The sequence below is a fragment of the Manis pentadactyla genome, chromosome 2, assembly GCF_030020395.1.
Source record: "Manis pentadactyla isolate mManPen7 chromosome 2, mManPen7.hap1, whole genome shotgun sequence".
NCBI classification, from domain to species: Eukaryota; Metazoa; Chordata; class Mammalia; order Pholidota; family Manidae; genus Manis; species Manis pentadactyla.
The window spans coordinates 159,524,249-159,547,263 of NC_080020.1; the positions used below are offsets into that span (position 1 = coordinate 159,524,249).

Below are 23,015 nucleotides of genomic sequence, written 5' to 3' on the forward strand. Positions count from 1 at the left end.
CCTCCACCCAGAGCACTGGGTGGAGCTCTTTATATAGTGACTCAGTCAATAATAGCTTATTGCCTATGGGTGTGGAAGTATTAGTCTAGTAGTAGGCCAATTACATCATCAAATAGGTTAGGGTCAGGTGAAGATCCTGGTGATAGGAGCTTCCATTTTCCCCATAGGTAGCTTTCTTAATGCATACAGAGTTTGAATTATGTCCAAACTCATTTTTATGCATTTTTTTCTGACATCATTTTGTAAAACAAATAAAAATGATTACAGGGAGTCTAAAATCCCTTCCAACACTGTAATCAGTTGCATGGATCTTGTAAGTAAATTACTTAGACAGGATAAGCCAAAGTCCATGTTTGATCCTCTCTGTTCCCTTTCTCACCAGCATTCTTAATCCCTGTCTGAGAGGAACCTCTGGCCTAAAAAACACAGATGAATGAATGGTATCTCCTGAGGCCAGTGATTGACCAGGAACTTGTCTACTTAGATAATGAAGGCAGTCCATATTTATCTGTGCTCTTTGGTGATATATTTTTATTTCACAGTGCCATATATGGTGTGGGCAAAATTGCATTATTTCCAGAATCTCTCACCTGGCTTAGTGCATCTCCATATCAATAGGTGTTTCTAAGGGGTGGAGAGAAGTAGCCCATCTCTGTATCAACAGTAATTACAAGGGTGAGAGAGGGCATATCTGGATCAGAGAGGTTGAGTGGGGCCCCCTCTTCAGCAGCCAGGTCATGAGAGACACACGGGACAGCAGAAGTGGAAGACTGCTCATGAGCAATAAATGGGTTTCTCCCACTTTATTTCTCCCTTTGACTAAGTTCTATTTCAAAGTTATTTTGCCCCAGGACTTCCCTTCTGGAGTTACACATGGTAGAAGCAATGGGCCTAATTTCCTTCAAGGAAAGAGGAATGTCACATATGGAGAGATCTATTTTCCATTTATGACACCAAGTTCTTATCATTTTAATTATTCACTCTTATTTAATCCAGACAGATTCAACATCTGCTTTGCTATTAGAGAGATTAAAATATATTTGAGTCCTTGATTTAAAAAAAGTCTCATGCATCTCAGAAGAGTTCATTATGTCATTTGTAAATATGGAAGAATCTGTTTGCAAAGGTACATGTTTTTCTTGATGGGCAAAGGAAGAGCATTTTTAAAAGCAACATTTCCCCTGAGAGTTCTAGAGAGCATCAGTTCTGCAGGATTTAGTTAGGTAGTAAATTGAAAAGGCATTGTGTTTGAGCATTTCACAAACCCAGGATTAAACAAAGTGAGATAGGTTTCTTGACTATAGTTTCTGACAGCCTTTAATGTTCACGTGCCTTGTGAATTTCCAAAGTTGGCATGTCATATGCAACGTTTCCTGAATTTAATTTGATCCTAGAAACCTCTTTGGCTGTAGTGGTTGCTGGAGGCAAATTCTGGCGCGCTGAGACCTCCACCCCTTAAGATCCAATCACCACCGACCAGATGGTCGCCCACCCCTTAAGAGCCAATCACCAACGCAGAACACACTCTTACCCCTACTCCTTCCTCACCCAGGAGCTGCTGCTCCCTCTCTCCTGGGGCAGCCATTTTCACTAACAAATAATAAAATCTCTTGTGTGAGCCCCTGTCTCCTGAGTTGTTCTGGGGTAAGGAGGGTCCCGGCGAGATTCCCTTTCATATAGTATGGTGCTTTTACATAAAATAGAGGATACCCATGTATGTACAAATAGGTACTTAATATATTTAAATACATATACAGTAAATGTGAATGTAAGCCCTTGGAAAATGTCCGAAGAACCCCACGAGGAAATGGAGGAGTGGGACTTGACTTTGATCCCATGTCCTGTACTACTTGAATTCTGGCAGGTGTGCAAGCTCATCGACCTGCGCTACCCACCGCTGGCTAAGGAGGGCGCTGTGGGCTCCTGCATCCATTCGGCCTCCGCGGGGACGACATCACCTCGGGCGGTGCAAGCATGCGCAGTAGAAGGAGCGGAGGTGCTGTGGGTGTTGCTACCTAAACTCTTCCGGTCCGAAGTCTTGTTCTGGCCGAGAGGGAGCCGAACTGGCGGTTTTGGGGCTCTTGGCGTTGGGTGGATGGCGTCTTGGGGCCCAGATGAGCCAATGGGATCCTGCCCGCTACGGCTGGGGCCAGAGAGGCATCTTTTCCGGACGGCCCTCCGGCGAGAGGAAGGGTGGAAGCCACACCCGCGAAAGGTGAGCCGCCTCGTCCCGGTGCGGGCCCGTCCCGCTCGCAGCTCCAGGGCCTCGGTAGCTGCCTGAGCCCTGCCGCTGCGTGTGGCCCGCGCGCCTCTTCCTGGGAGGCTGTGACGCTTTCGCTGCTCTGCTCACAGTAGCTGATGTGGACAGTGTGATTTTTTTATTTCTCCGCGGGCCCTGGTTCCCCGGGTGAAATAGAGAGGAACTGCTCTTTAAGATGGGACTGTCAGTGTTGGGGCCACCCCTTACTTACCAAAATGGAGGCCCCCGCATTCCTCAAGCTGCGCTATTTGCCACAAAAAATATTAACAAGAGCAAAGGTCGAATGAAAAATCTACCAGTACAACCAAACTTTGACTGAAAAAAACGTGTGTTGTTTCCAGGAATCGCAAAGGGCATACTGTTGCTTTATAACAGGTCTCATTTGAGAACTCTCCCTCTGTATATTCAAATGGTTAATTTTGAGGCTTTGCTTTCAGTGAACTCTATTCCTTGAGATCTTGCTTTCCGCCATCTCATGGCTCATTAAATCCCCTTCGTTTTATGTCCTGAATATCTTTTCAATCTGTCCTCTCTCCTCCATCAGCATCCTAATACAGAACTTGCCTGATTATTGCTCTTAGGTCCTAATTAGTGTATATATTTATTGATTCTTGTTTCCGTTCACTCCGTTCTTCACATAAGACATCTTTTTAATATGCAGCTTGGAAAGTTCTCGTAAATATCGCACAAAAGCATTGCTTTAGGAATAAAAACAAACTCTTTTCCATGGCTTTCAAGACTGCGTGGTATAGAATCCCCTCTTTTTCCAGGCCCATCTTGTGTCACTTTTGCCCTGACTTTCTATACTTAAGATATGCTGAATTAACCTTAGTTAATTCTATATAAAATCCTACTGCAGGCAGCTCAAATACTACCTTTTACTTTTACCCCTAGCCTTATTAACTGAAGTTCACGGCCCCCTTGTCTATCAAATTTTCTTTTAAAATATGAACTTGAAGTTCACTACGGCTACATTTGATGGCATTGGTTGTATTAGGACTAAAAATAAAGTGTAAAGTGAAAGAGTTAAACTGTTTCAGTCAACATGTGTGTATTAATGGCACCTTAGTGTTCAGGATTGGGCTAGATTTTATTGGGGATACAGAAGTTCTGGCCGCCTCTGGTTTTAGATGTGTCTTATTTGTTGAACCCTTTGCACTGTTGTGTTGCCTTGTCTGTTTTCGAGATGGGGAAGCAGGAAGAAGGGGAGTATAGGTTGATACTGGGTGGGGTTGAATAGGTGGAGCAGTAAAATGCAGAGTAGAGAGAAGAGAGGCCCTACTTTTGGGTTCTGCTTTTCATTGTCAAGGAGATTTCATTCTATGCAGAGAGACTGGCTGACCTAAAAATTGGCTAATAAGAAAATGTATTGATAGGTGGAAAGTCTATATCACAGTTGGACAGTGGATTCCAGGGACCTGTTTCATTGCCTTCAAAGTTCCTTTGGAAAAGGTAAGCAGTATTCTTTAAGAAATCCAAATTCACCGTGTAGAACACTGGTTCTCAACCCTGTCACACCCCATTTTCCCTTTTTTGTAGCAAATACTTTGTAATACCCTTTGGTATACTGAAATGAAATTCATCTAAGTACAATCTACTTCCATTCTTAATTTTAAAGAAAGAAAACAATGTACTATAACATAAAGAATAAATAAGATAAAGGAATTCATAATAATGTAGTATGTGTTTACATTTAATAGGTAAATGGCCATAACTATGCTAGACATAAAGAAATAGTTACTTGTTCCGTGAAATCAAAAAACTAAATGTGGCCTGATAAAGGTGAGTTATTTTGCCTAAGTGGCCAGAGTTTCCATAAGAACAGCTCTTACTTAGCAGATTTCCAAATAAAGCAAAGCCTTCACTTGGTTGATAAGGTGATGACTGTCTTGGAAAATGGATTATACATTAAAACTGCAAAAAAAGAGCCTTCATGTGTATTCTTGAAGTTTGTTTCTAAGGCTTAACTTACGAACAGATTTTTCACCTACATGAATGTTGACTAGAACATTCAGAAGTCATTAGGGGGTAAGACACATTTGTAGGACTGTTATGAATTTGGCCAGATGCCTGGCATCTATGACCCTATGCACTAAATGCCATTGAGACACCTTTGTTACCACTGTCACAACCCAAAAAATAACCTGATCAGTATGGTCATGATTTCAGCATGGAAACTCTGAAAATTGAACTAAGAATGGAATAGGTGGGGAAAGCATTTGACTGTCATAAAAAAGGTGAGAAGAGGTTCATGTCACTAATTAAACTGCCCAGCATAGTGTGGATGTGTCTGTGGAAGAACTCAACTTCTAATGTATGGGGAATTGATGTAATTTGTGACTCATAGGTCAGGGTTCCTTTTTTTTTTTTTTTTTTTTTTTTTAGATATTTATTTTTTATTGAAGGGTAGTTGACACACAGTATTACATTACATTAGTTTCAGGTGTACAACACAGTGATTCAACATTTATATACATGATAATTCTAAGTATAGGGTTCCTTTTTTACTTGCTATGTCAGTTCTTTTGCATCTCTGTACTTAAAAACTTAGTCGTTTCATAAAGATAAACATATGGTTCTTATTTACATCCACCAACCCCAAGCATAGTGTTTTTTGACGTATAATAAATACTTAACAATTCTTGCTGAATGAATGGACTCCCCAGGTGCATTTGCAGTTCCTGAGGGGTTGCTCCTGTATTCCTCCTTTCTGTGTGATCGTCCCAACGCCTCAGTTGCCTATTCCATGGCCTCTAAAAGTGGATTCCTGGGGTTCCACAAGGGTCCCTGCTCAGTGCCTGTCTGGAAGTCCACCAGCAAGAGAAGCACAGGGAGACTCTTCAGTTCCCTTTCCTCCACGTGGCCCCAGGTGTCTTGCACACTGTCATTATGAAAAGCCTCTCCTGGCTCTGTGTACTCAAGTAGTTTTATTCAATGTTGGGATTAAGGTACCATAAAGGGGATAACAGGGCTGTAGAACCACTCCCAGTGCACCCCCTTTTCATACAGTAGAGTCAGGAAGATGAAATATCTCTGTGTGACAATGAAATGTAACATTGGTCTCCTGTGTGTTTTATGGAAGTCACCAAGGAAAAGCAGCCTCAGTACTTGCCAGTCTCTCCTCAAGCACACTGGAATACAAGGGAGAATATGTTAAATGTCAAATACTTGCCATGGCGAGAAATTTCTAGGAATTCAAAGGAGGGGAAAACCGTAAGAGGGTTATTCAAGGAAGGCTTCCTAAAGGATTAACACAAATTGGTTATCTGAAATTAGTTATTATTCAGATAGCTGAAGGTGGTATTTGATCCATCAGCTCCAACTTTGTGAGAAACTGGAGAGATAATATGCCTTGATGTAATTAATTTACTCTTCAAAACTTACAGTATTATGCAGAAGACTCAACACCATAAATCTGTCAAATCTTCTTGCATTAATTATAAATTTATCATCATCTCAAATAGGCTGATTCTAAAATTCATATAGAAGAATAGACTTAAGTAGCCAGGAAATTTCTGAAAAAGAAGAATAATGGTGGAAGGGGAACATCTAGCTGTACCAGATATTAAGCTATGTTAAAGTGTTGCTGGACTATAGGTGCTTTTTAGGGCAGTGAAACTATTCGTATGTCACTGTAAGGGTAAATACTTGTCATTATATACTGGTCAAAACCCATAGAATGTACAATACGTTGAGTGACTCATAACATAAACTAGGGACTTCAGTTGATAATGATAGGTCAGTGCCGGTTCATTGGTTCTAACAAACGGACCACACTGTTCTGGAATATTGACGGTAAGTCTTTGTCGGGTGAAGGAGAGAGGGTATAATTGGAAGCTCTCTGTGCTTTCCACTCAGTTTTTCTGTGAATCTGAAACTGCTCTAAAAACTAGTCTGTTAATTGATAAAAAAGTATGTTGCTGGCACTTGAATAACCAAACATAACAGTATGGAAAAGAGCACATAAGTAAGCCAAATACATAAAAAAATGTTTAGCAATAAAATCCACCCTTCACATACATAAATATTCTAGAAGTATTTATAAGTGCCTATTTATAGGCACTCCCCTTGGAGCTGGAGATGCAGTGGGGGGCAAAACTGATGTGGTCCTTCTGGAAGTTTACTGTCTGGCTGGGAGACCAACGTGAAACAAATAAACACAGAAATAAATTAAAGAAATGAGCTTATTTTCTTCCTCTAATCTTTCTGAAAGAAAGCATTATACAATAGTTTGTAACTTCCAGAAGAGTGGAAATTTTCCTTTGCATCTCATTGTTAGCATCACGGGGCTTGAATAAATGGGTAATAAAATAAAGGATATTAAGCACCCATCTGCTCTTTCTTATATCATTCTCTCTGCCAGAGTTTTGAAGAGAATCTTGCTCCAGAAGAATGTTTTTCCCCCTTGGATCTTTTTAACAAAGTCCAAGAACAGAATGAAGAACTTGGACTGATTATTGATTTAACATATACTCACCGCTATTATAAGCCAGAGGTAAGTGAAACCCTTAATTGAAAAGAACCTTTCAGATACTGTATTAGTTCATAGTAATTCAGTAGTTATCATCTTACATAGGTGAATTCAGTAAATATCATCTTACAGTAAGAGCTCCCAATTATACCCTCTCTCCTTCACCCGACAAAGATTACCATCAATATTCCAGAACAGTGTGGTCCATTTGTTAGAACCAATGAACCAACACTGATCTATCATTATCAACTGAAGTCCCTAGTGTATGTTATGAGTCACTCAACATACTGTACATTCTATGGGTTTTGACCAGTATATAATGACAAGTATTTACCCTTACAGTGACATACAGAATAGTTTCACTGCCCTAAAAAGGCCTTCTTTCAAGGATAATAGTTCAAAGAAGGAACCAAATGGTTTCCTTAATTATACATTTGGCAGTCAGCTTTGTATGTGCTTAAGAAATGCTGTAAGCTTTCGTGTTCTCTATTTTGAAAATGAAGTAAACCTGTAGTAAGAATAGCAGTAGTCTAATAGAAAGGAATACCTCGTATGTCCCTAGCACTTATTTTAAGCAGTTGCCTGAGCATGTGTGAGCATCAGAGGAAAAGACAGTTCTCTCAGTGGCATGCTTTCTATTCCTAATACCTTTTGCCATTGATACAGAAACCCGTATAATCTGTTGGCCCATGTAGCATATCAGTGGGAAAGAATTTTCCTTCTGACAGTTGCATGGACTTGGGAGACAATGACACCTAACGTTTGTTAGTATTTGCATAGCAGTTTGCCATGTAAAAACTGCTTGCACATACACTGACTTAGTTGATCCTTGTAACAGTCCTTTGCTGATGAGGTAGTAGTACTAATATCCCCTAGTGATTGTCTTTCTGTGATATTAGCAGTCAGTGATGATTGATAGTTTCGTCCATTAATTTGTTTGGGGCTGTGAGAAATGGTGAATTCTGTTGTTGTTTTCTTCATTTATTAGCTGGGTATATTTCCATCAAGAGAAGTTGCCCCTCATTATCTATTTGGTTGCCCAGTTGTAGTGTCATGATTCTTTCCTTTTATTTAACAGTTTTCAAAATAATGAGCTGATTCACTAGTATCCTGCAGTGGTGACCAATGGGATTTTGTTTTGTTTATTTATTTGTATCACTGTGGACTCCATTGCAGTTATTATTCTTAACTGAGGCCCCGTCTTTGGCCAGTTGGAGCTTCTCAGTTAGGCTCCTGAGTCCTTTTTTATCAGAGCTGGGTCAGAGCTAGGAAATGTGTCTCTGTGTTTGCTTTTAAAATAACATACATCAAAAGTTCACATTGATACTTTCCGTTTAAGTTCAGAACAACAGGATTTTCAGTTTAAGTTCAGAACAACAGGATTTTCAGTTAAGCTCTTCTGTCTTTTATCAGTACCTACTCTCTCCCACGCCAAGAATAGCAGTTCTCAACACTGAAATTTGCTTTGTCTCACAATTCAAATCCAAGTTCTTCTCTGACTCATTCTACTTAAATCACAGCTGCTTTGTGGCCCCTGAAATGTAAAATATTAGGTAGAACTATTTATGTAATTTCTGGTGACATATACATTCATTCACATGGACTTTGCTTGCAGTTTTATGTGCCTATTGACTATCCATCCTGCAGTTTTAATGAAAAGCAAGTGATACTTCCAGGTTGAAGCAGCTTTGGGGGAAAAAATGGCTCTTTTAGCAGAATTACTGACATGCCAAGTTTATTATAAGCTCTTGGTTTTATTCTGGCTCCTCTAATTCATTTTTAATTCTTTCCCTAGAGATGAAATAATACCCATTTTCATTGTTTTGCATTATAGGACTTACCAGAAACTGTTCCTTACTTAAAAATTTACACAATTGGGCATCAGGTACCTGATGATGACACTACTTTTAAATTCAAATATGCTGTTAATGGGTTTTTGAAAGAAAATAAAGATAATGTGAGGTTTTTTTTTCTTACCTGAACTTCAGTATGCATTGTGAATGGGGTTGGGAGTTTTTAATATTTTTAATAGTTTTGCCATTGGGCCTATTGTGTTTAATATTATTAAAGTGGAAATGTCAGGTGTCAGATGCTAATAGAGTGAGGTGTTACTTCTTCTTATGGGCACAAAGTTAGCTTGGAAAGTGATTTTAGTGAGAGATATGAACTGAACTAGCTTATTCATCTATTTTTTAAAAATTTGATTGGGAAATATAAAAATGTTCTTTTATATATTGGTTAAGAGGTGGGACTTAAAGGAAAAGATAAAGAATCTCAGGGTCTTAGAGTATATAAAAGAGACAACAAAAGGCGAAGTTTTGGAGTGAGACAGACCCCTAGAAGTGAAACAAATGGACCAGTGGAGTGGCATCCTCATCATGGGTATTTAAGATATTCCTGCTGTTTTTCCACTTTGGATTCAAGTGGGGAAGGACACTGCCACCTCTTACTGTCATTCTGCGGACAGAAAGAGCTTAAAAAGGCCAGTGTTTTCTTGTTCCTGCTTTAAAGTCTACCTTACTCTGTTGCAAATAGATCTTAATAGCTTCTGAATTTTAAGGATCCATGTGCCTTTTTCTGGCATCTCACTATCAGGAAGACTATTGCATCTGTCATATTTTAAAACTGAGGTCCCTTGTCTTTGGAAAGTGACTGGCCCACAGCGTGAAGTGTTCATTTGGCCATCTTTCTAAATTTAGCTTGAGAGATATACACTATTGAGCTGGACAGACAGTAATATTGCATATGTGTGTGTGTATATATATACACATATCAAAAGGGAGCAGGGGAAAAAGAATAGAGATGGCAGTGGGAAGTTAGGGGATGAAAGAGAGAGACAGGAGTTTTAAGATTAACTTTTAAACTACAACCTTGTCATTTAATGCGGGCACTGGCTCTTAAATATCATAAGCCCCATTCACATATCTTCCCTACACTTTGACTTTAGAACTTGAGAGGCTGAGCCTTGAGCAGGGCATCTATAGAGGAGGTAAATTTCCTAATTTGTATAAATTGTAGTTACAGAAACATCACCTCTTAAGATGTTAGGGAGCCGCTGCCAGCTTGCTCGCTTCTTCAGGCTCCTTTCCCTCGAACTACCGATGGCATCCCGTCTGTTCCATGAGAGCTAAAGGTCCCTGAGAGTGCCCGAGGACACATTGGTAAATCTCGGTCCCTCTCGGGTGTAGTCGTTGCCCAGGCTGGCCCCGTGTTGGTCGTCTGCCCCCATGGTGCTAACTTGACGGGGCTCTGCCGTAGCAGTCTCGGGGCCTTGCTTATCATCATCCTGGCCACCTCTGTGATAGGCCCCTCCACAGACACCAGCTCCCAGATGAAGAGGACTCGACATTTTCCACCGTAAAGACAGTGGGTTAATTATAATAAAAGAATTAAGTGCAATGGGAATATAGAGGAGAGACTGAGGAAGGCCTCACTGAGGCAGCATCTAGGCTAGGTGGTGAGAGAATTTCACTAAAATGAGGAAAGGACAGCCCAGGTATCAGGAAATGTACAAAAGCCACAGAGCTTGGACATGTGCCATGGAGAGGCAGCCTCTGCTGTGTGAGGGGGTAGTGTGAAAGGGCGTGGAATTCATATGTGCACTTCCAACAAATATTTATGTGATACCTGCTAAGTTGAAGGCACTGTTGTGGGAAGTAGGAGCAGAGGACAGTTCTTGCTCCTCCATCCTCTGCATTCTAGCCGGGGAGAGAGAATGAAGTGAGTACATGGAATTTCATGATAATAAGTGCTTTGGAAAGCACCAAACAGGATGGAGAAGGGAGGGAGTGTGCTGGGTGGTCAGGGAAGGTGTATGAAGATGTTGTTTGAGCACAGCCTTAAAGGAAATGAGGAACCAAGCCACTGGGTATTAGAGGGGTGGTGGAAAAGTGTCCTAAAGCAGAGGGAATAGTGGTACAAAGCCTCTGAGGCACAACTATGCTCAGCATGTTTGAGGACTAGTAAGGAAGTCAGTGTGGCTGGAGTAGGGAGGGAGCACTGAGTTTAGAGCAGTAGAAAATGGAATCAGAGAGGCTGGCAGTGGGCAGGAGGGAGGTGGGTCATGCAGGCCCTTGTAAGCCATAGTTTGGATCATTGTGGAATTACAGGTCAGTTGGAGACACAGATTGATATCTGTTTATAAGAGTTCTAAATGCTATGCTCAGAGTGTGGGCATTACTGTATGCTAAATGAAGATTTTTAGGCAACGGAGTAACCCAACCAAGTTTACATTTAGGAAAGATAACATCTTCCATATGGAGGAGCAATTGAAATAGTAGCGATTAGAAGTAGGGAGGTAGTAATCCAGACAGGAAAAAACAAGTCCTCTCTTATCAGACACCAGCTAGTCACAGACCTACGCTTTGCAGGCGTAAATGAAAAACTACAGTTTTAAATTTTAATTTCTTTATAATGCTTTTAAATGATGGACTAAGAAATTCTGTGGCACACTTGGAGAAATCTTAGACTTGATTCTAGACTTTGTTCTGTTTGCCTGCTGGGTAGCTTAGACTTACGTATTTCCAAGTCTTGCTTTTTCATCGTAAAATAGGGGCAGAGCTGTTCATCTGAGTACTTGCCAGGGTGCAGGGGCCCGTGGCCTGCGGGGAGCAGGCAGTGAGAGGAGGAGCTGAAGCACCTTGGGGCCTTGAAGGAGTGCTATAGGACCTGTTTTTTTAATAACTCCGCATCAGAAGTGAACCTCCCATTTGTGTCACTCAAAACCAGATTTCATTCTTCTTCTACCCTGTTTTGTTTTTTTCCCACTCCCTTTTCCTGTACTTAAATCAATCACTGATGGGCGCTCTCTAGGAAGACAGATGGGTTTATCTCAATATGGTTTAGCTGTTTGGACCTGAGCAGGCCTTCTCCCGTCTATACCCTTGCGTCTAACTGGGGGCTCTTCACAGTTTCCCAGAGAGTGAATTTTGACTTGGTATTAGATAATTCTTTATAGTATGTTCCTAAACACAAAATCACATTCCCCTTCAGAGTTACGCCTTTTCAGGGTAGTGGTAGTGTTGTGTGACTAAGAAATGTCACTCTCCAGAAAGGCGCATCACTTGTTGGTAGTGTGCCGTGACTTTAACCCTATTCCCTGTTTTACAGAGAAACTTATCGGCGTCCACTGTACCCATGGTGTAAACAGGACTGGCTACCTCATCTGCAGGTGAGTTGCCAACCTCGAGAGGCAGACCCTGTTCCAGTTGTTTGGTTTACAATAGTAATGTAAGCTGGTTGCAGAAAATCAGCGTAGAAGCTTATGAAGGAGAAAGCAGTCTTACCCTCACGCAGAGATACCACCGGCAATCGTGTAACCTGCTTTTTCACACTTTAAAAATGCAGACATAAGCATATACATGTACTTTAATGGTATGATATTTATTTACTTATTTATTTTGAGAAGGGATTTTATTTTTCATTTTTATTTATAAATTTTCAATTGAAGTATAGTTGACATACTAATTTCAGGTTAATGGTATAATATTTAGACATCCTCTTTTATAATTTAGTGTATGGCAGATGTCTTCGTATAAAAGTCTTTGGAGACCTCATTCTTTTTTAAGGTTGCTTTGCTCCTTCGCTTACTGATGACCATAAGAAAGTCATAAGTTGTTGATATTATAAAATATTGAAGTAATGAATATTCCTGTATGAACATCTTTGAATACATATATACTGTCTTCTCAGAGACCATTTCACTCAGAATGGAATTTCTGAATCAGAGCAACCCTTGTGTTTTTGTGGATGTTGCTGCACTGTGCCAGTTTATGTTCATTCAGAAAATATGTATTAGGCATCTTCTTTGTGTAAGCACTGTGCTGGGTGCTGGCAAAAAGACTTGTGTGACTTTGTGGGCAGAGAGACATGACCACCTTCTCTGAATCCTACCAGTCTAGAGAGGAAATAGATACTCGAGAATCACATAGTTGCCTGTAGAATTACAACCCAAACAAGTGTGGAGAGGTATATCTACATGTGAAAACTTATGTCTATGTGTGGAAACATATCTATCTATATCTATCTACTTGTGGAAACATATCTATCTGTCTATGTGTGGAAACTTAAATCTATCTATGTGTGTAAACTTATATCTATGTATATCTATCTACATGTGGAAACATATCTATCTATCTACGTGTGGAAACTTTTATCTATCCATATCTATCTATCTGTCTACATGTGGAAACTTATATCTATCTATCTGCATCTGGTATCAAAAGTGGCACCAACAATCCTATCATCTCTTACATTATTATATAGCCATAGGAGTCAGCAATTTCCATCTCCTTTTCCCTTTCAATGAAAAACTGTATTTTCCCCAAGGAGGTGTATTTGGCAGCATTCTCACGCTCTTGTTGAGCCTGCCTCTTCATAGCTTCCCGCTCTGGCCTCTGCTCTTCTGTGACGGGCTCTGACACTTCTGGCCCAAGGATGTCAGATATCCTCCATGGACGTGGTATGAAGAAGTAGACCTCTTGGTTTATATATGGGCTTTTAGGCTTGGGTGGAGGCTTGTTCTGGGGCACAGCAGTGGGAATGGGCTCCTGCTGGAGAGAAGTGCAAGGTAGTGTTCTGTAGGGTACAGGTCTAGAAGCAGCAGACTTGGTGACACTAGGCTGGGTAGACTTGGTCAGGTCTCGTTGGGTTGAGTTGGTCGAGACTGGACCCAGAGATGAGCAGGCAGGATCTGTTAAAGATGCAGGGGCTTGCTGGGATGAATTGACTGCAGTAGACAGAGCTGCATTTGTAGAGCCAGGCTGGGTAGAGGACGCCAAAGCTGGCTGGTCTGAGGCCGGAGACCGTCGCCTACAAGGAACTCGGCAAACTGGAGACCTTTCCTCCGTCAAAAAATACAAAGGCACAAATTTGAGCTTCCCAGGAGGTGGCAGTTCACTCTGAGATGGAGATGGACACTCTTTGTTGACACTGCCATCTGGTTTCTGGTCTTTGACATGAGTTCTCTGAAGTCTTTTCCCCTCACGTAGAATATTCAGCTGTGGTTTGGTGACCAGAGTTGGCTGGGGGTCTTTGGGGTTCCTTGAATTTCCCAAGTCCTGGGAAGAATAGAATAGAGGTTTCTTATCAATCCTCTTCCCCAGTGCATGAAAAACCTGCACAGACTCCAGCATGTGCATGCCTAGCCTGCTTAGAGGTGTTTCGAAGTTCTCTTGGCTGAGCTCAGGTTCATCTTTCTTCCGCTTCATCCGGGGAATGGTTGGCTCTTTTTGTGCTTTGACTTTGTTTCCAGACTGCTCACCCTCTTCAGCTTTCTTGGAGTTCCTTTTTCTGGTTCTTGTGGTCTTCTGTGCACTGCTCCTAGTTTTTCTGGTCCTCCTTGGTGCAGTGATTGGAGATTTGCATCTAGAACGCTTGGACTTGTTTGCAGGGGCCTCATCACCATCTGCAACATTGCAGATATTCATGTCTCCCTCCGGTGCCTCGGGAGCACCACTGAGAGGCTCAGAGGCTTCATGATTGTTCTTCATTGCTTGACCAGAAGACCTCTTTTTTGCACATGACCTTTTCTGCACCTGGTTTAATTCGGTGGCTCTGGTATCTTGGGTTTTGCTCATCTTGGGACCTTTGGACTGAATAAAGTTTTTCAAGGAACTGAAGAACTGAGGAAGGTGACTGTCTCCTGCCTGGTCAGCAACGTTTGCAAAACTGCTGTTCGATTCGTTCTCTTTTATAAGTGTGCCTTGGTCCTCAAGGCTCAGGCTGTTGTTCCCCAGATCAATGTTTTCAGAACGAGGCTGCTTCTCTAGGTTGAGGGGATCAGTGCAGGCCTGGAGATGGTGAGTATCAGGGATGTGTATAGGCAGTAGTACATCATCTTGGTTTTCTGCTGTGATCTGGGAGGCATCCAGAGGCTTCAGAAGCTTGTTTTTACTATCCTCCAAATTGTTATTCTGTGTTTGTTCCTGATTTTTAGCTGGAGGAAGTGTCGAGGGATTACCAGAACCGTGCACTGAAGCTCTCACTGAAATGCCTCCAACCTCAGGTGGTGGGTTATTCTCAAGTGTCTGGCTATGTGGATGTTGTGGCAGACAAAATATCTGGTGAGGCTGCAAACCCCGGGAAGTCTCCATCACTACAAAGGAACAAAGAAGAAGTCAGTCTTTGGTAAGTGAGATGCTTCTAGATGCAACACAGAAACCATGCACTGCTCAACATGGACAAGACTTTTCTACTAGTTCTTAAGAGTCATGGGCAGCACCCTGTGCTAGGAGATAGAGGAGGCAGCTGTTCTAGTTCTTACTGCTGATCATTTGATGTCACTTTGCTTGGTTTCCTTTGTACTTCATAGGACTTTTAGAAGACAAATAAAAGGTAAAAGTGATTTTTAAAATATGAAATGTTTTACAAGGCCAAGCAGTCTTATATGTAGTCTTCAATAATCCTATCTTCTTTCCTGAGAAGTTAAGAAAACCTCACCCATAGACTAAGAGAGAGAATGGAGTTCTTCCTCATGAAATATGTAAGCAATGACAGATTCATATCCTGCTTGTTTTGGACAAGATCCCTGAACAAAAGGTCTTAAATCCTGGTGTCAATTAAGAAAGTGAGGGAAAGTTAAACTGGTACTAGCACAATAAGTGAAATGCCTTCCAAAAATCAGGACTAGATCAGGAAAAGGGAGTTCCTTGCAGTGTGGGAGTGTGCAGGGGGAGTGATGAGCTAGGGCCGTGAAAAGCATGTTATCCCTTGGCATGCTCTCTGTGCTTGTGGCATAGATGACCATCACAGTGTCCTGCCTTCCCACCTCCATTAGGTCTGAAAATGAAGAGCACTGAGAGAGAGTGGTGGTTATTGAAGTCTCAGGACCTGAACTCTACCTATTTGACCTTTCTTTTGAATGCTAACCTTATTCCTCTCCATACGTGCTGTTTGCACTCACCTTGAAAACGTGTTTCTGTGATGGTTTGAGTAGACACGTAGTAGTGGATTCCAGATGTGGAGACTGGTGGTTGGGTACCTGCGGGCTGAATCTCCTGCAGTACCGTCATTTCTGGTCGAGGGGCAGAGGCCCTACTTCCTGTATTTGTCACAGAGCCATAGGATTGCCAGCAGGGGACAAGTTCTCCAGATCGCAGAGTCCCCGTTGTGCCTTGATTGTAATAATATATCTGGCTCCCTTGCTGGTAAGGATGTGACAGACTATGTCCCTGATTTAGCATCTGGGTTGGTATTCCCTGAACAAGCCTGCCAGGAAGTGATGGATACACAGGGACCATGTAGTTGGCATACGAAGTCTGAGCATAGTGAGTTGCCATACTCATGGCTCTGTTCTGGTTAGTGACAGTCATAGTGAAGTCTCCGACTGAAGTGGAGATCTGGCGCTGGCTGGTAACTGCAGACAACATAGTTGTGCTGGGATGTTGGTAAAGGTAGGCAGTACCCATGAGTGGCTGGAAAGAGGTGCCAGAGGCTGATGGCGGCAGCCATGTCGAACTGGCAGTGGGAGCAGAGACTCTGGAGAAATCGCAGACTCTTCCTGTTAAGGAAGAAGCTGCATGGCTCACCACAGGAGCAGGGAACTGCAGAGAATGTGAAGTTCCAAGTAAAGATGGATTTTGGAAATTTTCTGTAGGGAAAAAAATCAGTGAGGTTGAAAATTCTGTGTCAGAGTAGCAGCATTACCTTAAAGTTGCTGCTATCAGGAAGACTGTAACATCAACTCACTAGAATAGCAAGAATCAGTGCCTTTCTGCTGGTTCTCAGTGCTGGAGCAGTTTGGTATCCTTCAGTACTCACTGCCCATGCTCCCAGCTTGGGAAGATGTGCAGAAGACCCAGGAGAGGGGTTCCTAAAGGTTCTCTAGGCTAGAAGCAACCTTCTCCCTGCCCTTCTTCCCTATGAGCCTGCATTAGTATCTTCTCCTGTGCTATTTCCTAGAATTAAAGCATTTTAGAACTGGGAGGTCCCTCAAGAACTTCTAATACTCTTGTTTTACAAGTGAGGAAACTGAGGCTTAGAGAGGTCAGATGGGCTTGTTCGAGTTCTTCCAGTATGTTAGTGTCATTACCAGGTTAAAGGACCCTAAGTATCCTGCCTTCCTTGCCAGGACTCTACTCTGAGCATTACACTGCCCAATACCAGAAGAAATAAAACTTTTCATATGGGCACCCCCCTTTTTTTTGGTCCATTGGAAAATAGCACTTCTGCTCCCATTGTAATCCTCAGTGTCTCAAGAGCAGTTCACATGCTCTTACCCAGAGTTCACATATAGCTTAGTCCAGTTGGTAAATTTAAGCAGTCATTCTTACCCTCTTCAAGCCAGGTTTCTGATCCTCCCTCAAAATGACTAACTGAGAGTGAGTTTCTCAAAAAGTGCTTTTTGAGAGAAAAAAGTTATTTAAACTCTGTGAGCTTTAGGTTATTCTTCTATAAAGTGGTTATAATAGTAACAATAATGACAGTAAAAATTCATACATGGATAAAAGTGATATTACATATGATTTATATAGAGGAAAATATAAGTTCTGGAAAGATAATGAGAAAAATTATGAAAAACATATCACAAAACTAAAAAAGAAATATGGAGATACTAATGGAAACTGGGGTATGTATGGAGCAAGCATTAAGCATAAGTTTACTATTAAATGGAGTTCTGTATCGTATGTGCAATACTATGAAAGTGAATATTGCCTACTGTATGTTAGTGAGTACTACTGACCAACAAACAGCCCACAGTAGAAGGTGATTTTGAATGAATTCCTAGACAGTACATTCAGACAGAGAAGATAATATCAGTAAAAAGTTGCATAAACAGCAGCTAAATGCAATAAATGTGTAAGTACAGGTAGCTACAATTTTTGTAGAAAAATATTTCAGTAAAAACTGAGGCAAAGCAGAGAGCAAGATACTAAGTATAAAGGAATTCCATTATTGTGCTCTTTCATAGCTGTCTGAATATTAGCCAGCAAGTAACAGATATCAAGCCTAGTAGAAATCTATATATTTCAATTAATATAATCACATAAGAGAAGAGAAAAGAACACTTAACAAGTATCATGAAGGTTTTAATATTTATCTTAAAATCTACATCATAGTCTTCAACATCCAGGAAAATGTCCCCAAAGCCCAGAAAAACCATCATGGCTAGAATTAAATTAAATTTTTTTAATTTAGGAAAACACAAAGGACTGCACAAAATTTTATTAGATAAATGTGGAATTAAAGTTGTGGGGCTTGATTTTTCCTTCTTAGAATAGCTAATATCTAAAAGCAGATAATGGGTGTTTATTAGTGTGCTCTCTGTATTAGGAAGAAAATAACTAAAGATAGAAAGCAGTCTTGACTTGGAACTTACTTATCACAAAAGCAGTTAGTCCTGATTCAAGTGAGGAGATAACATTTTTTAAAAAGACTTAATTTTATTCTTAATAGGCAGAACATCTACATAGTTTAAAAATCAGAATGACATAAAATAGTGAAAATTCTGTTTCCTTCACTCTCCTAGATAACCATTTTAGTTTCTTGTTTATAGGAAGCATGATTTCTAAAACATACTTCTAAAATGTTTACATTCAAAACTGTAAGGTGTCATCTGTGGTTCACAGAGGCAACAGGAAAAAACGAACAAGCTCCTTGTTTCTGATGTGATACCCTGTCTGGCCTTACTGTCCTTAGTCTACTCATGGAAGCATTTGCTTAAGTCAACTGTGTTCTGCCCTGCTCTGAGCAGATTTCATTCTATGCTTCTGCTTTAATTTAAAATCTTTGATTCCTTCAACATTCCACTCAAACTGCTCCTTTTTGATGAGAGCTGCTCCATGCTTGCCTTCATTCTTATATTTTCTCTACCCTCTTGGTTCCTGTTGGCCTGTGCTGATGAAAACAATCTTCAACTTCCTTCCTTTTGAATAGCCCAGTACTCTCTATCCTCTCTCCTTACTTTCTCTTTTCACCTAGTTTAGATAGAACACTCCAAAATGTGTGGATAGTACTTTTTGAACATCATTAAATTAAAAATAGTTGATTTGAAACTTTAGTGGAGGGAGGCCACTACAGATGATACATCTCAACATATACTGCCAGTTTCCTACATCACCTTGTTTTCTCTGTTTCTGTTGAAGCACTTTCAAGATACCTCTGATTTCATTTTCTACATTGGTGCCCTTTAAAACTCAATATTGGAAAAGAAAGGGTCCAGAGAGAAGTAATCTGCCTTCCTAATGTAACAGATGAGCAAAAAACAGATTTTCTTGGAGAGTCAATGACTTTTCCAAAGTCACACAGCTAGTAAATGTCAAAGTCAAAACTGAAATTAGGTCTCCAGATTTCTAGTTTGACACTTTCCCCCATTATTTCATGCTATTTTAAGTCTGTACTACATTTAGGGGCAAAAAAAATGTAATGAAAATCTTTAAAAAGTTCCTTTCCTTACCAGACATGGTCAGAGAAGAAGAGGAAACAACAACTGTAGATATAAGAGATGAGGATAATATAGTAGATGATATCTCAGTGACTGAAGCCAAAGAGCACGTGTGTCCAGGATGAAGATCACTGGTCACTGGTCACTTGAGATGATCCAGGTTTGTTTATAAGCAGCTCCATGGAAACCCCAAGATTCCAGCAGGTGTGGTAGGTTGGTGGGAGAACGATGTCACAAGCAGGCAGTGTGAGGTAGCCAATATGGAGGTCAGATTCCCAACTAGAAGGCAGGATTTGATGGAGGGAGTAGTAGCAGAGCTGAAACAACATCTAAATGGCTGAATCTGTGAAGGTGAAATCCTAGAAGAAGGTGTGATAGCCTCACTTCCCCCCAGGATCTTATGTTAGAGAAATCATGTCATCATGTCAACATTTCTTATACATGTTCATTACTATAAAAAACTAATTATTTATAATATATTTTATAACATATATGACACATTTTAAATTATATGTACTGTTCATTCATATCCTTAGGAAGGAGCAACATTTAGGTTGAGCAGTTACACTTGTTCTGAAATCATATCAGTTGATGTGTTTAATGCACTTGCCCTTTTTTCGGAGCACAGGAAGGGATTAAGGAGCTCTTTCTGTAACTTGGTTCAAGAATTGGATGAATTTGTTGAGTGCACCTTGTGAGGAAAGATGTGGTCCAAGGATCTTTCCTTTTAGTTTCTTCTCCTTGAATCTGATCTTCCTTGGGCTGCGCTGGGGTAAGCCAGGTTGCACTTGCACCTCTATTCTGCTTTCCTTTTTTTCTTCGTTGTAGGCATTGTTTCTGGGACAAGCCTTGATCCGGCAGTCTCACGCTCATGGATGTTACTTTCTGTCAGCTTCCAGCAGCAGGGGTGCTGTTTTTAAGTGCCTGATCCTTCCCAATTTGAGCTCTGCTCATTAGATGCAAACACCAGAGAGCTAGAAGACATCACTGATTGCAAACCTTTCCTCTTCCAGCCTTTGGTTGCAGTTCTTTTGACCATAATTTGTTATCTCTGGCTTGTTAGGCTGCACAGGTATCCTGCCATCCCACTCTTTTATACACGAGAGACATTGCTGATATTTTCCCTTTCCCTTCTCACATAGTAAAACCAGTATTGCATTTAGAGTAGCCTCCTCCCCCCTTGCAAACAGGTAGGGTCTTGGAACCCTAGGATTCTCTGCCTGCCATGCTTGGGCCCAATGCAGGCAAGCTGAGGAGGAGAATAGTTAGAGAAAGAGACCATTCCTGGAGAGCAGGGAACAGGCAAGGTGAACAGACACAGAAAGAGAGATTAGTGTGGCTTTTTCAGTTTCTATAAGAATCAAGTTGACACATTTTGAGCCTCATGTTAACAGAACAGACAGTTCAAAATATATGTAATATATTTTAGGTAGCTAGATAGTGCAGCAATTGCTATGAATTCTGTACCCTGAAGAGAATAATCATAAATATATTTTCCCATCTTGTTTGATGTCAGAGTACCTCATTTCCTCACTCACTGGTATGTTTGTACACTATAGATGGTTTCTAAAAAGCTCTTGTTTTGTCTACACGGTTTCTCCTTCTCCCATTTTCAAGGAATCCAGCATTGTATGACATATTGCATGTTTTCCTGTTGATGATTGTTTATTTTGAAGCATCATGAGCTAACCTGACTTGATGGATTTAGTGGAGAGATTTAACAAGGAGCCTGTGAAAAGGTAATTTTGGTGAGTCACACTGTGCATGCAAACATAAGGACAGATGCCTGCCCTCAGTGGCTGGATTGCTTCTGTTTTTGCTCCCTGTTTAGTGGAACTCACTAAGGGCTCTCTGTAACTGTGATAAAGTGAATTAGGGCTGAGTACCTAGAGATCTATGTGGTGGAAGCTGGTTTGGTGGAGGAAATCTATGCATCTGTTCCTTGGTGGTACGCCTTTAGAGGTGCCTAGATTGATCTGTCTAGGGACTTTCCCAGTGTGATGAGCAGGAGGTATGTGATATGAGATGGCAAAAACCCACATGAAGATACAGCATAGATGGTTCTTCTTTTTCATTTATAGGTCACATATTCATTTTTAGACACATATTTCACTTATTGGCTTACTTTTCCTATTAGGAGATATGAGTCTTTTCAGTGATGGGGAGTGATGCTTATTTGAGAAGAGATTGTGAAGGGTATTGAAGTGTAGAGAGAGAACTTAAGCTTAGAAATTTTTCCCAAGATTTTCTCCCTGAGCTTCATACCTCTGAAGCCTCCTTCCATGATATTAGTATGTAACGTGAGGCTAATGGCATATGGTAAATACCTGCAAGCCACATCAGTCTCCCTTTTCTCCACTTCCATGGGAATCAAGGGCATTGAAAGGTAAGGCAGTTTAGTTAGGTGGTGTAAGATTGGGGTATGTGTGGTAAGACAAATTCTGGTAGCAGTACAATGTTTACGTATTGAAATATTCAGTTCCAACATTCAATTCTATTTAAGCAAATCCTTAATTAGGCCTTTCCTGGTTCTCAGCCTTTGTAACTATTTTCTTTCTATAGATCCAGCCTTTTGTTGTTAGCTGCAGGCTCAACATGTCTTAAGCTCTATAAGAATCTTAAATGTAGGAGGAAGAACCTATAGAGCTTTGGTCTAACACTCTGGAACTTAGCATTAAGCCCTAACCTGACCTAAAGACTTATTTTTATATTTAGGTATTGTCTTGTCCCCAGACCCACCTCCTGTATTTTGTACTCTTCGGGATAACTGGGACTGTCTTGGTTTAACATAACAAGTCCATCCACGCCTGAGGCTCTTCCTTACTGTCTCCATTGCCACTTTTTGATTTGATTTAAGACTGAAATCCCTTAAACCCCCAGGGTTTGGTACCTGGGGGCCCTACCAGATAGCAGTAGATTTTGTTAGTGTCAATTATTTGGTGGTTCAGTGCTCCAGATATCCCTCATTCCTATATTTTCCATTCCACTACATACCTATCAAGGCATTCTTTTACCTCATGTTGAATGCAGTCCCATCCAAAGACCCAATCTTTGTTAGTTCGCATGCTTTCTGGAAACCCTGTTATGCCTCAGTCTGGATTTTCTTGTGTCAGCTATAACTGAGTTTGTTTCCACTTCAAGCTTTATCTTTTAGCAAACTGGAAGTGCAGGGTCAGTACAGGTTTTCTAGTTTCTGATAGATTTATGTTACAGTTTGTATATTGTCATGTCTGTAGATAGTTGTACCATTTTTACTTTTTGGTCTCTACATGCCTATTGGTGATTTTTTTCATGAATTCTAATATTTTATGATTTTATTCTAAAAAGGTATTTTTTCATGAATTCTAAAAGAATATTCAGCACCAAATTTGAATTGCCTAATTGTAACTTTGCAAACTGTGCTGTGCTAATAATTTATGTCTTTTCTTTTTCCAAATAGCAATTTACTAATATTGACCCACTTTTGATTATTATAATTAAAATTGTAAATGCTTATGTATTTCAACTTGGTCAGAATATGACTGCTCCACCAATGTTAAAGCTAGTGATCTATTTACCCACTCATTCATTCAGTAACCCTGGCTTTTCTGACACTGTTTTCCGAGCTCTAAATATTTGCAAAGAATACTAACAGTATGTGAAAGGTACTTTCGGGAATTAGTAAAAAAATTCACTATTATAATTTTCTACAGTTTATCTGGGATTTAGTACTCTACTCTGCCTTCAGACGTACTGTAGGACATGCTGCCTTTGCTGTCCCACTGTGGCAAAATTCAGAATTTTTCTAACAAGTACAAATCCCTATGCCTGATACTGTGTGCAAATTTCAGACTCAAGCTTCATTCTTACCTCTCTGTTATTTCTTGGTGTTTTCTAACATGTAAATACATACTTATCCATGT

The 23,015-nt window shown here is 40.6% G+C and overlaps 2 protein-coding genes across 2 annotated transcripts; one reads left to right on the forward strand and one right to left on the reverse strand.

Annotated features, from left to right (window-relative positions):
• Nucleotides 1-1,955: 1,955 nt before the first annotated feature.
• On the forward strand, nucleotides 1,956-14,803 carry LOC130682555 (RNA/RNP complex-1-interacting phosphatase-like). Its single transcript, XM_057497019.1, has 5 exons — nucleotides 1,956-2,215; nucleotides 3,637-3,712; nucleotides 6,624-6,755; nucleotides 11,841-11,901; nucleotides 14,668-14,803. The coding sequence occupies exons 1-4, from the start codon at nucleotides 2,115-2,117 to the stop codon at nucleotides 11,874-11,876; spliced, it is 345 nt and encodes a 114-aa protein (XP_057353002.1). The 5' UTR covers nucleotides 1,956-2,114; the 3' UTR covers nucleotides 11,877-11,901; nucleotides 14,668-14,803.
• On the reverse strand, nucleotides 12,960-21,478 carry LOC130682671 (uncharacterized protein C2orf78-like). Its single transcript, XM_057497530.1, has 4 exons — nucleotides 21,379-21,478; nucleotides 19,126-19,251; nucleotides 15,634-16,320; nucleotides 12,960-14,826 (listed from the first exon to the last, which is right to left on the reverse strand). The coding sequence occupies exons 1-4, from the start codon at nucleotides 21,476-21,478 to the stop codon at nucleotides 12,980-12,982; spliced, it is 2,760 nt and encodes a 919-aa protein (XP_057353513.1). The 3' UTR covers nucleotides 12,960-12,979.
• Between the last annotated feature and the right edge of the window lie 1,537 nt (nucleotides 21,479-23,015).